This window comes from Anguilla anguilla, chromosome 8 (genome assembly GCF_013347855.1).
Source record: "Anguilla anguilla isolate fAngAng1 chromosome 8, fAngAng1.pri, whole genome shotgun sequence".
Taxonomy (NCBI): Eukaryota; Metazoa; Chordata; class Actinopteri; order Anguilliformes; family Anguillidae; genus Anguilla; species Anguilla anguilla.
In genome coordinates this window covers 17,330,913-17,344,070 of record NC_049208.1, presented here as the reverse complement: position 1 = coordinate 17,344,070, position 13,158 = coordinate 17,330,913, and the positions used below count along the sequence as shown (strand labels likewise).

The following is a 13,158-nucleotide window of genomic DNA, read 5'->3' as shown; positions in this document are numbered from 1 at the left end:
CTAATGGGGACCAGGTAGTGTTCCAGCATTCATACCTGAGGTATTAGTGCAAGTCAAAGCCTATATATTGGGCCATTTATAAAGAATTCATACCACACTATTTTAATTTTATTTATAGTTACCGTGTTGCACATTGCTTACTCAAGGTAGTCCTGTTCAGTAGCTGAAGTTCTGTTGTTGTTTTCATCTCTGTTCCTAGTCTTCAGCTGGGCTATTATTAGTATTTGAGCTTGCTTATTTTGTATTCGATGTGATTTTCTAGTTCTGTGCAAGTTGCCCTCATTAAACACATCTGAAAAAACAAATTTGAGTAATCTTGTCTCTTGATAGCAGGAATTTGATGCACAGCCAGCTTGAGTGGTTCAGCAGATCAAGAATTAAGTTATTCCTTTCGAAATGGAGACTTTAACTTGCTCTTGGCTGATCGTATTGGGCACAGACCTTGGGATGCAGGGACCCTATGCATGTGGCTGTGTGTAAGACTTGGTGTTTTAATCTCAGTGCATCTGCAGCAGACCAAAACTGATGGTGGTTTAAGCATATAGCATGAGCTGTGTACTCCCTGCCCAGAGTAGTTAACGATTGGTCAGTCCCTGTTCTGGAGTGAAATGGCTGCCCCCTTTTCAGTTAGGCTATTTGGAATGAGGAATGATTAGCTTATCTTCTGGGGTGTGAATGTAGTATAGTATTGAGTAACTAGTTACCCAAAGAGTGCAGAATCCAATCTAAGGGTTATTGTTTTACCCTGAGCAGTGTACTTGGCCTGACTTGCTTCAGTAAATATCCAACTTTATAAATGGATATAATATGAGTTGCACTAGATAAGAGTGTTTGCTAAATGCATGTAATGTAATGAGCCAGCACTGAATGTTGCTGCTGTCATCAACTTGGCCAACACAGTTGAATCCGTGGACCCATTATTTGTTGTCATGTATCATATTATGAAGTGATCTTTTTAGGTATTCTGACAATTAGGTATGTAGGCTATTTGACAACTTGGTTTCCCTCAAGGCAGTTTTGTTCTACAAATTCAGTCTTGGGGTGGGTGACGTTTGGCTCTCTGCCGCACCCATGTTAAAACACATACCGGCTTGTAACCGTTGTCTTGGAGCAATTCATCATGCACACGGCAGGGAACACAAAGCCTTTAGAAGTGGTTTGATGAAACCGTGCCAAACCGAAAGTCTTTAAAGTGACAGCTTGTATGCACAAGCTTGTCTGTCTGTGATCAGTCCAAGATAGCGCGGTGCTGTGTGGAGCGGCTTGAGAGAACTTTTTAAAGCCTCGCTTTCACTCATTTCAGATTTATCAGACACGGTCCGCCTGGGATAGATTTGTACAGAAGAGATGTACAAATGGGAGGGTTTAATTGGTTTAATTGCACAATCTCACATCAGGTTCTCTCATTATCTCAGTTTGCTTTATGTGTATATGATACAAAGTATTGGTGCATTTTTGAATTTCATATGTCCTCATGTGTCCTAGAGTGCAGTGTGGACCCAGTATTCTGTGAATTTGTTGCCTTTATTAGCCTATACCTTTTAGAAGTTTCACTTCACACATCGGTGAGTTGACAAATTACACGGGGTTCATGCAGGCACCCTGTGTCCTGTTGTGTTGGTAGTGAACCTACCGTTTGCACAGGCTTCTGAACCTTGTGGTATTGGTGGTTTGCAAAGAGAGTGAGATGTTACCACACAGATGGCTGAAACCCAGGCTGGGGAAAGTCGGAGTCCCTTTCCTGCCTCTGTATGTCAGCTTGGCTCGGAGGCCACAAAAAACAAGTTTTTTTTTTTTTCTTCCCCCTCCAACCACATTTTTGGGCGGGTGGGGCCCAGACACTGGGGTTGGCGGCTCCGACCGTAATCACAAGCCTCCGCCCCTGTGCGGAGCGCCTCAGCCGTGTTCTGAGGTTTCCTCCTGAACTTTCGGGGAGACCACACCGTCTGTGAGGCATGTAATGAGCTCCAGGCTTTTCTCCTCCCCTGTGGCGCGTCTCATGATGTTTCCACGGAGGCCGTCGCCCATACACTGCTGCCATTAGCCGGTACCGCGCGCGGTGCGGAGAGACAAAGCCCATCAGCAGAGCTCTGTAGCCTTGTGAAGAGCACGTCCTCGAAGCCATCGTGCACAGAAGTGTCTGTCGAAGCCCTTGGCCCCGGATAGAGGGGTAATGATCTGGGAAATATATGGTCACATTGCAGTGTTAAATTGCAATTACGTGGACCCCCAGAGTGAGAGGCTCATTACAGTGAAACAAAGCAATAGTTCCCCTGAAATTAAGCTGTTTTACTGCTGTAAAATAAGTACTCCTGAATTGTCTTTTAAAATTTTCCATGAAGCGAAAATATGAATCTATTCATTCATTTGATAATCATTTTGTTTGTAGAATTTGTCTGGCGACGTTTACTGTTGGGTGGATTGGATTGAATTTGGTACTGACCCTGCATGTGCTTTCCTTACCATGCCCCCCCCCCCCATCACCCCTTTTTGAAGTTAAAGATTGCATTTACATTGACGTTTAAATCCATTGAACCTCTGATAGTTGGGATGGTTTGTGTGATCACAGTCTACTGTGATGTGTATTTGTTAATCACTGCTGATCCAGTGCCAGAATCCGAATCAGCTGCTTTTGAGACCGCCCACGCATTTGCCCAAGGGATTTCACTGCTGTTTACAGTGTTAGCCTACTGAATTGGCTGTCTTTCTCTCCCCTCTAAATATGCAGTCTTTTGAAGTGTTTTTCTTTGATTTGATATTTTTATGTTTTTGTGAATGGTCCTAATCATGGTTAAAATTTTACTCTTGCAATTAGGCTATCCAAAAAAGCAGCTGTAGAAATTATTTTTTTGAAATCTTCCTATAACAAATTGCTTCTTTGTACTCGAGCAAACTTTTTTTTCCCCTATGGTCTAGTCAGTTTTCACAGCACTGTTCATAGTAATTCAGCGTTTTGAATTTGATAGTCAAACAAAACGAACTTTTGAGGTAGTGTTAGCAGTTTGTGGTGCTTTGATTGGTTGTCTGGATTCTAATAGCTCTGGGCAAATTAATCTAGATTGTATGTTAAGCTTCGCAATTTAGAAAAAATGTCTGTGCGTTGCGCACACACGCATATGAATGTATGTGTGTGTGCTTGCATGTGTACGCGAGTGAGAGGGAGGGAGAGACTGGGAAGAAGGGCTTTGTCTTAGGGACGGGCTGTCAGCAAGACTCCCCACATTTCCTATTGCCTAGCAACCGTAATGCACAGACTTGGGAGAACATCTGTGATACCAAGCCCTGCCAAATTTGCGCTATATAGTAAACACTGATCCCCCCTCTCCAAATGCTGCCTGCCTGCTGATATTTATTTATTCATTTTTGAACAGGCTTTTTTTATTTTTTTTTATTTAATCAAACCTTTATTTTTCACAAGGTGTCAGGTGAGCTTTTGTTGCAGTGCCTCAGCTAGTGTCTGTCAATCTGAGTTGGACCAGAAATGGAAAACATAATTTCTTTTAGGAAAAAATGGAAAAGAGATGAGGGTAGACAACAGTCTTGAGTATGCTTGAGTCAGTTTTGGGTTGATTTTGTTTTGTAGTCCCCAGATCTGATTTTGTATTTATTTATTTTTTTGAGGAAATGCAAGCAAGCGATGGCTCAGTATGGTTGACAATGGAGCAGTGAATGTGGTTGGTGAGATACGCATATAGGCCTACTAACTGGCATGTAAGGATAGGATATCAGGCCATAACTATTAGAAGCTATATTAGGATTATGTATGCAAACGTAAAAAGACATAGCCTATATTGTATATCTGTGTACAAACCGATGTATTCCAATATCTTGATGTTGTTTGTAGAAACACGGTTACACTACGAAAACCCATTTGTTCCCATTTGAAATAAGAAACACTTTTTATAATTGTGTAACTCTCATGCCTCATGAAACCAGGTAGCCTAAATGAATAATTCTGATATGTTGCATGTACGGTTAGGATGCAGTATACCAGAGCAATTAATGGTTCAACATTTGAATCATTATAACCTTAATATTTTACATCGATGGCAACATCGGTGACAGTTAATTAAAAGCTAATTGTGGAAGCTGCTTCGGTTCAAATATCACGTACTACGCACGGTGTGGTGATCTTTGAAACAATAAACAGAATAGTCATTCCATAGGCGTACATTTAGTTTATCTGACTGAAATTCAAGTATTTTATACAGTGATGCAGTTTATTCTGAGAAATGTTTTTTGTACAGTAATAAAAATTGAAAACAGTGGGTAACCTCCGTGACGTGCCAATATAACGAGTCACGGGAAGACTGGCTTTGCTTTTGAAGAAGCAGTTTTTTTAACCGCAGTTTATTTATGAACGTGTGTTTATTTATGAACGTGTGTTTTGCGTGATGCGTCGCGTAAGGGAGACGCGCGGCAGAGCAGCTCGGTTCAGCGCTGTGGGCGTGGCCTCACAGCCTCGGGCCTGTCGCTCAAACGAGCGCACTGCTGATCTCACGACAGCGCAATCAGTGCACTGCACCGTGATTACCGATGCCCAATCAGGGCACCGGCAAGTAGGGCCGACGGCTTCCTACTGCACCACTCCACACTGGCGCGCTAAGTGCCGCTCTCTGGCGTTCACTGAATCAAACGAGGGAAACGAAACTAGCGAGAAAGAAAAAAAAAAAAGAAGAAAAAAAACTCGGTGTGTTATACTGCGACAGAGTAAACGTGGCGCTTATTGATCCCGCTTTGTAGATGGCCGGCGAGGAGCCGGCAGATTGTGTTCGGTAAAGAAATTCTCCTGCGAAGCTCAGTGTAGCCGTCTTCGCTTTTAATTCGGTCACGGTAATTGCTCGGTAATCGCACACCCCCGCTCTGGCCGTTTCGGAGTCCTCGGGTGACCTCGGAAAAGCTGGTAAACTTGCGGCTCCCGAGCCTTCGCACAGATTGTCCTCAATTACTTATTAATCCACAACACTGACCCTTTTGATGCGCCTAATTTGAAATCTTAGCCCCCTCTGTGCCGTTACGCTTGAAGCCTGCCCTTGACTGCAGTGTGGAAGTCTAATCAGCAGCAGCCCGCAAATAACCCCTGATCCCGGTTACTCTTTCACTGATCCGGTGTGCGTGTGTGAGCGCTGCTGCTGCTGCAGGAATCTGCTAATATCAGGAAGGTGCTCCTTTCCAGGGGAGCCTGTAGGTCATTGGCACCCCCTCCCAGTCTGACCTTTCCTCCCTTTTCCTCCCCTCTGCTTTCAGGACCAAGCCATGGAGAGGCCGAGACCAGGGAGTGTGTGTTCTACAACGCCAACTGGGAGATCGAGAAGACCAATCAGAGCGGGCTGGAGCGCTGCGAGGCGGAGAAGGACAAGCGGCTGCACTGCTACGCGTCCTGGCGCAACAGCTCGGGCTCCATCGAGCTGGTGAAGAAAGGCTGCTGGCTGGACGACTTCAACTGCTACGACCGGTTCGTAAGGCCGCCTCTGAGCCCCGCGATGTTGGGCCGCTGTCATTAAACGATAACAGTAGGGTGTGTCAGACCCCCCACCCACGCCCAAACTGAGCTTGAACCCCCCCTGAATGAAGTAAAAACAAAAGATTAGGAGGCTTCTGGAATCTTTACGTAAACTAAGTAATTCTAATGGTAAATATTCAAATCTGTTTCCCCAGCCCTGTCCGATTTAAACTTGTACTACAATTTTGAACACCCCTACGATGGGTCATACCATTTCTTAACCGTTGAGTTTGCCTGAGCTAGCTTGACTCACTCATTACATTAGCACAGTAATTAAGAAAGAATGTCCTGCAGGATTATGGCGAGCCAGGGGGAGTTCGGCTCCCCCTAAAAAGACCTGAGCCCTTCTGGTCCATGATCCCAATACCCCCTTCCCAGTCCACAATCTCAGAGACCCGCCGAAAGCCAGAGTGTAATTCAAAACCCGACTAACGGCACATTACATTGCCTTTAATGAGCAGCAAGGTCTTTATTCCTTAGCTAAAATTCCACGCACACATTAAACGATACAGTTTCTGTCTTCAAAAAGTAAGGTGGGTGTCTGAATGTGAACCCCCATTGAACCCTCATGGAAAGTATTTGCTTGGACACGTCAAGCAGGTAATTCGGTGGCCCTTGTAGGGCAGCCTTCTAAGAGCTTGATGCATTCAATTAAACAAATTGCTCTGGGTTTCTTTTATGTAGAATCCACCTGTGTGCCTTTTAAAATGTTTCCCTTGTTCCTTCAGACTTTCCCTTTCTCAGTAATTAAGTGCGCTATGCACGCAACCTTATTTTGCTTGTGTTTTGATGGTCTTGAGACATCGCCATGGCGTGTTGTTGAGGATTAATTGGTGAGGGAGGGGAGGAGTGGATGGTAATGCTGTAGAGGTGGTCTCTAGGCTTTGCTCTGAGTGACATGTCAAAGCATGGCTTTAATAACAGGTCACTAGCGGCGATGTTGATGAGGAATCGGAGCTCTCTGAATTCTCCATCAGCGACATGGCACCTGGTGATAAAAGACAAATAACATGCCTTTAAATCCTCCCTTATACTGACTGTTTGTCTTATGAAGAGTTTGCTTGGTATTTGTATTGCACTCACTGAAATGGAAGGAGAGAATGAACCAGAACTCTGGAGAGTGTAAATATCAGCGGACTCTGGACTAGGGCATTTCTGACTGCCTGCTATTTATTTTAGATTGAGTGTGCATGCACATATATGTTGCCAATATGTATAGGCCTGGGATCACAATTAAACTTTTATGCAGTATTAGGTCTTTCTACATATTATTATAATTCATTTTATTTTATTTTTTGTTGCTGAATCACAAAAGGTCAGAAGTTCTGGGTGTGGGGTGGGAGACGATGATGGGGTATTGGGGATGTCTTGTGTACAGTTCTTACAGATCTCACCTTCTCATAAGTGTGTTTAGTATGGAAGGGTGTTTCGGAATCCTTTGGGGAATCCTTCGGCCTGTTCACAGCTTCCGTTGGTTCTCGAGTCAGATTTTCTGAACCTTTCTTTTCCTCGACGACAGGCAAGAGTGTGTGGCGACCGAGGAGAATCCTCAGGTGTTCTTCTGCTGCTGCGAAGGAAACTACTGCAACGAGCGCTTCACGCACCTGCCCGACGTCAGCGGTCCTCCAGGTGAGAGCTGCTGCAGTCCACCTGGTCTTCATCTCTGGTCTTCATCCCAGGTTTTATCCTCTGCCTCACTTGTAAAGAGGAAATGAGTTTTGCAGTCATAAAGGTTAACGAGAAACTATACATCATTAGGATTGAATGGGCCATAGAATTCAAGAAGGTGAGTGTTTGATGGGGACAGGCCATTCGACCCATCTATGCTTGTCATGTTCCCTAATGCTCTCTGGGGAGTATCTAGCTCTAAGTCAGGCCTGGTCACAAACACCTCAAGGGTCTGTTCTTTTACTGAATTATGATTCTAGCTATTTCGGCAGGAGGGCCTGTGTATGTTGCTTCTAAATTGCATGTGGAGTTGGTTGACAGTAGAGCCCTTTGACACTTTACACAGCTCTGTGTGTTTCAGAATGCCTTTTTCAGTATGGAATCCAGTTTGCCCATTTATGCCTCCGCACAATGGCTGTAGTTTTAATATCCCGGTCCTATAGCTCATATTGGACCAGAGTCTAGCTCATAGTGTCTTCACGTGTCCTCCTCATTCCCACCTTGGTGTAAGATTGAAGTATGCACGATGGTCTGCTGGAGACTTGGTGCCAGATGCCGAACCTCAGCACTAATGACAGGCCGTGGACTGAACAGGCAGCTCCGAAGCCTGGGCATTGATTAAATTTGCACTTGGGTGCAAGGTGTTTATTCAAATGAGCACTTCCAGGGACAAACGGTTCCCCTGAAATTTTCTTTGAAACGTATTTGTTGACATCAGGTTTTCCCCTGGCTGTGATTTTCATAACTAAATAAATACCAGAAGGTAAAAAACAATTTATGTTGTGACTTTTTACTTGGGTGTCTGACTGTGTAGACGTGTGTGTGTGTGTGTGTGTGTTTTGTCTGTGTGTGTGTGAGTTTATTTAAGCCAAGCTGAGATATTGGCTGTTGTGTGTGTCTGTGTGTGTGTGAGTTTGTTTAAGCCAAGCTGGGATATTGGCTGTTGTGTGTGTGTGTGTGTGTGTGTGTGTGTGTGTGTGTGTAGCATGTCGCGGTGGTCAGTCAGTCACATGGTGTTCTTGCGCTGTGCTCTGCAGTGAAGATCAGGCCCCCTCCCCCCACGCCCTCTCTGCTCAACATCCTGGTGTACTCCCTCCTCCCCGTCTCCGTCCTCTCCATGGCCCTCCTGCTCGCCTTCTGGCTGTACCGCCACCGCAAGCCCCCGTACGGCCACGTGGACATCAACGAGGTGAGTCTCCGCTGCCCGTCTGCCCCATCCCCCCGCCCCCCTCCTCCCACCGGCTGCCATCTTGACTCCAGTACCACAACAGCTGGTTGGGGGACATGTTTATCTTTTTAACTGACACTCCCCCTGGTGGTGATTTGGAGAAACGCGAGTTTGGAGTCTTGATTCAGTCTGATTTAATGTGGTTGAGCGTCAGGCGGAACTTCAGCAGTACATTATTCTAATGCTGTGAATGCCCAGGGGCTGAGATGGAGAGCGTAGTAATACTCCCTGCTCTGTCATGTGTGAAAATGACTTATGTCGGAGCACCTGGGTGAAACTCAAACTTCCCCCCTCATTCTTCAGGACCCTGGCCTGCCTCCTCCATCTCCTCTGGTCGGTCTGAAGCCCCTGCAGCTGCTGGAGATCAAAGCCAGGGGGCGCTTTGGCTGCGTTTGGAAGGCGCAGCTAATGAACGAATATGTAGCCGTGAAGGTCTTCCCCATTCAGGTCAGTGTCGCCCTTTCTGAGGTTGAATTTCGCCTTCCTCTGTACGACTCAATAATGGAATAATGGCTCAATGATTTAAAAAAAACTACCACTGCCTTTCCCCGTCACATCTTTCACAGATTTTACATTTGATATCTTCAAAAGCCGAGATCACCTCAAGTGAAATGAAATGTCCTTTGATCTGAAGTTTTGCGTAAAACATTTAATGGCATTATCTGAACACGTTGCTCTTAGTAACGAGAGCCTGTTTCTGAAGTCGGGGGTGGATCGTGCCTGAGGTTTTTGGGGTGTGTGTGTGTACTACACAGGACAAGCAGTCTTGGCAGAACGAGCGGGACATCTTCATCTCTCCGGGGATGAAGCACGAGAACCTGCTGCGCTACATCGCGGCCGAGAAGCGCGGGAACAACCTGGAGATGGAGCTGTGGCTGATCACCGAGTTCCACGAGAGGGTGAGGGTCTGGCAGCGCGGCCCCCGGCTCTCCCTCCGCACAACCTGCATGCGCCGTTAGGCTACCGCTCACTGCGCTTACCCTGGTATCAGATGATGTGATTGGTCACTGCGGTTTCTCTGGTATCAGATGATGGTGTGATTGGTCACTGCAGTTACTCTGGTATCGGATGATGATGTGATTGGTCACTGCGGTCACTCTGGTATTAGATGAGGAAGTGATGATAAGCCCTACCCTGATTTATCCCCACCCTGCTACACCGCAGTCACCACCACTTTATCTGCCCCAAAAAGGGAAAAAGATATAATGAAAATATACAAAGATTTAAATACAGTTGACCCCCAGCATGAGGGAGGTGATGGTGGGCACAAAAAAAGTGAGAAAAGTGAAAGTTATGGGTCACATGACCAAGTCTGCTCTCCTCATTGGATCTTCTGCACATGTGCCATTTTGTTGTTGTTTTCTCAAGCTTTAATTTATATTCAGTGATGCCTTCCAGCATTTCCTGAGCGTGACCTCAGGCACCCCCCTCTGGGGGTACTGCACTGCTGGAATGTGTGCAGAGCAGTGTTCAGCTCTGAGAGCAGAGCACATGTGCGTGCGCACACTCCTGTTTTCAGTCATGCATGAATTCATGTATGCGTACACCTCTGTCTGTCTTTCTGCCTGTTTGCCTGTCTGTTTATGCATCCGTCTCTCTGGCAGTGCCTGCCTGTCTGTCAGGTGGGCCTGTCTGTCGGGTCGACCCGTCCATTAATCCGTGCGTGCGTGCGTTCGGAGCAGGGCTGAGGCCCGGGTGCCATTTGATCTGCGCGCTGTGCCCGGTGTAGATGACCCTGAAAGATGCATGTCTCCCTTGTCCGTGCGCTCAGGGCTCCCTGACGGATTACCTGAAGGGCAACGCCGTGTCCTGGAACGATCTGTGTCACATCGCCGAGACCATGGCCTGCGGGCTGGCCTACCTGCACGAGGACGTGCCCCGCTGCAAGGGGGAGGGCCCCAAGCCCGCCATCGCGCACAGGTAACCCGAACGCCTCGTCCGCCGTGCTTTTTAAAGTTCGCCTGGTTAGGCAGGTTCTCTCAAACCGGGGTGGCAGTGTAATGTTAGGTCAGAATAGTGTTCACTGTGTTCTTGGCTAGAAATAGCTGTACGAAATGAGTATGAAATGAGTATCGTACCTTATTGAACCTGTGTTTTGTAGTTGTCCATGACCATGAAATGCACTTTTGTACGTTGCTTTGGCTAAAAGCGTCTGCTAAATAAATGTAATGTTGTGTAATGTAATGGCTAAGGAACTGGTCACAGAAACGAAAGGCTGTGCGTTCAGTTCCCAGCTGGGGTGCTGCTGGGTGTGCCCCTAAGGCATTTAACCTGAACAGCTTCAGGAAATATCCAGCTGTATATTTGGATTGTATGTAAAGAATGTAATCAGCATAAGTTGGTCTAAATAAGAGTGTCTGTTAAATGTAATGCAATCTCATGTTAACTGGGATTTGAACTTTTGGCCGTCTTCCAGGGATTCATGCCAAGCCTGACGTATATATGTATATTTTTTTTATTTAGCAGCTTTTTTTCCCAATTCAGTAAAACCTTATTTATATTCGCATTATAAAGATGTGACACAGATTGTTTATGGGGAAGGAAATGGTTAACCTTGGGTTTGGTTTGGATTTTGGGTTAGATGTGGTCAGGAGTCCATTGGCTTTAGAACCACGCTGGCCTTTATTTGAGAGTAAAGTCCTCGGCACTTGTTGTCGTCGTTCTTTGTACCTTTTGAGGGTGTACTGTGCTTATCCTGAAGTGGCCTCAGCAATGATCTTTTATCAATGCATATGTGTGAAACTATGTAAGGACATGTCCTTGCGTAAGGACATCTGCAAGCAAATGACGTGACCTCTATTGAGAAAAATCCGTTTCAGTTGAGCGGAGAACACGTTTCTGTTCTGTAGCGTGTATGGACAGTGCCCTCTAGTGAAGAAGCACATCACACGCACACAATGATGCATTCACAGCCTGAGCCACACAAGTGATTTTATCTAAAGGGCCAGCACAGTATGTGTATATATATATATATATATATATATATATATGTATAATTACATGTTTCTAATGGTACCTTTTAATGGGCTGCTTTCTGAAATAATGATCCGTCGTTTTCCCATTATCATTAATTATAAATTAATTTGAAGCCTTCTTGAGATAAATCCTTGGGCAAGAGCTGAATTGGAGTTGCCGGACTATCAGTTATTGACACCAACACGATAACCCCCTCATAAGGATGATGTCATACTGGGTGCAGAGAACCAAAGACCTTGGCCTTACTGCTTTATTTCCACAAGATTTCATCCACAGCAGGTTCCTACACCGTTTTCTTGCCAAATGAGTAACTGGAACTTTAAAATGTGTCTCTCAGGGACTTCAAGAGCAAGAACGTGATGCTGAGGGTGGACCTGACTGCCATCATAGGGGACTTTGGGCTGGCTGTGCGGTTCGAGCCGGGGAAGCCCCCCGGGGATACCCATGGGCAGGTAGGGCCTTCCTCTCCGCGGCTTCATCGCGTCGGAGCGCTAAGCGCCTGCCACCAGTGGCCGTTAACCCCTGACCTCTGAACCGCGACCTCCCGGTCGTTCGCTTCCAGGTGGGGACGAGGAGGTACATGGCGCCGGAGGTGCTGGAAGGCGCCATAAACTTCCAGCGGGACGCCTTCCTGAGGATCGACATGTACGCCATGGGCCTGGTGCTGTGGGAGCTGGTGGCTCGCTGCACGGCTGCGGACGGTGAGTGGCGAGACGCACCCCACCCCCCCGATCCCAACGCGGAACGCAGCGGGTCCCGGTCTGCTTCAAAAGAGCAGCCGCCGCAGGATGTGCGGGCTGTATCTTTAAAAAGGAAGTGAATTTCGCCTGTCCTGCTTCTGTAAACCGCCGACCCATCGTGAGTTCTGTCGGTGTGTCCCTGCCGGGTTTCTGCTCGTCAGGGTGGGGGGGGGAGGGGGGTGCTTGTGAGTTCCTTCGCGGGTCTCGCTGACCGCCGTTCTCCCGCCGCAGGTCCCGTCGATGAGTACATGCTGCCGTTCGAGGAGGAGATCGGGCAGCACCCGACCCTGGAGGACTTGCAGGAGGTCGTTGTCCACAAAAAGATGCGGCCGGTTCTGAAGGACTGCTGGCTGAAGCACGCTGTGAGTATACGCTCCCTCCTGGACTCGCCTAACAAACTCAATTTACCCAGGGCTGTAATCCCGCCTGCGATTCCAATTCCAAGGCCTTTTGTGCACTAACTCATTTCGAGAAAGGCTTTTTTGTCCTCACTACCGACACAAACCACTTAAGTATAGAAGAAAGTGGAGGTATTTGCACTTTTGGTTAGAGAAAGCCCGAAATAAAGAAGCCGGCAAAAAGGCCATAATGATCGTCCATGAAAGCTAAATCTTTTGCAGGGTCATCGGGTAACAAAATATGAAGTGAAAATTGGTACATTGACAATATGCCTCGCCGCGTACAAGCCTGCCCATGGCATCGACGCGCTTTCTCTCATGATCCCACTTTGAGGTGGGCCCTTGCATTACGGGGCAGCGGTCCTTCATGCCGTCTTGTGTGCTCGTGTCGTTAGTTATTGCCGTGCATGCAAAACTGCGCTGCATTCTGTTGCTGAGGGAATGCCGACATGTCAGTTGGAAGTTCATTAATGTTCTCATGAATTATTCATTGAGTTTCTTCACTGGAGCCAGGAAATGCACTGATAAAGCAGGAAATGAAGGATTTGTGGAGATCACAACATATAAATATCAGTAAAGATGGAGGCAAAAAAAAAGAGATAAAGTAGTAGCACATAAAACGAGCTGTTGACTTGTTTGTGGGTG

The 13,158-nt window shown here is 46.6% G+C and overlaps 1 protein-coding gene across 1 annotated transcript in view; it reads left to right on the top strand.

Annotated features, from left to right (window-relative positions):
• The window catches only part of LOC118234098 (activin receptor type-2B), a 50,187-nt gene that overhangs the window by 29,740 nt on the left and 7,289 nt on the right, over nt 1–13,158 (top strand). Inside the window, exons 2-10 of the mRNA XM_035430419.1 lie at nt 5,248–5,455; nt 7,023–7,132; nt 8,209–8,360; nt 8,703–8,846; nt 9,155–9,298; nt 10,171–10,319; nt 11,713–11,827; nt 11,938–12,076; nt 12,347–12,477. Coding sequence (XP_035286310.1) covers nt 5,248–5,455; nt 7,023–7,132; nt 8,209–8,360; nt 8,703–8,846; nt 9,155–9,298; nt 10,171–10,319; nt 11,713–11,827; nt 11,938–12,076; nt 12,347–12,477 — 1,292 coding nt within the window. The remainder of the gene's footprint in view (nt 1–5,247; nt 5,456–7,022; nt 7,133–8,208; nt 8,361–8,702; nt 8,847–9,154; nt 9,299–10,170; nt 10,320–11,712; nt 11,828–11,937; nt 12,077–12,346; nt 12,478–13,158) is intronic.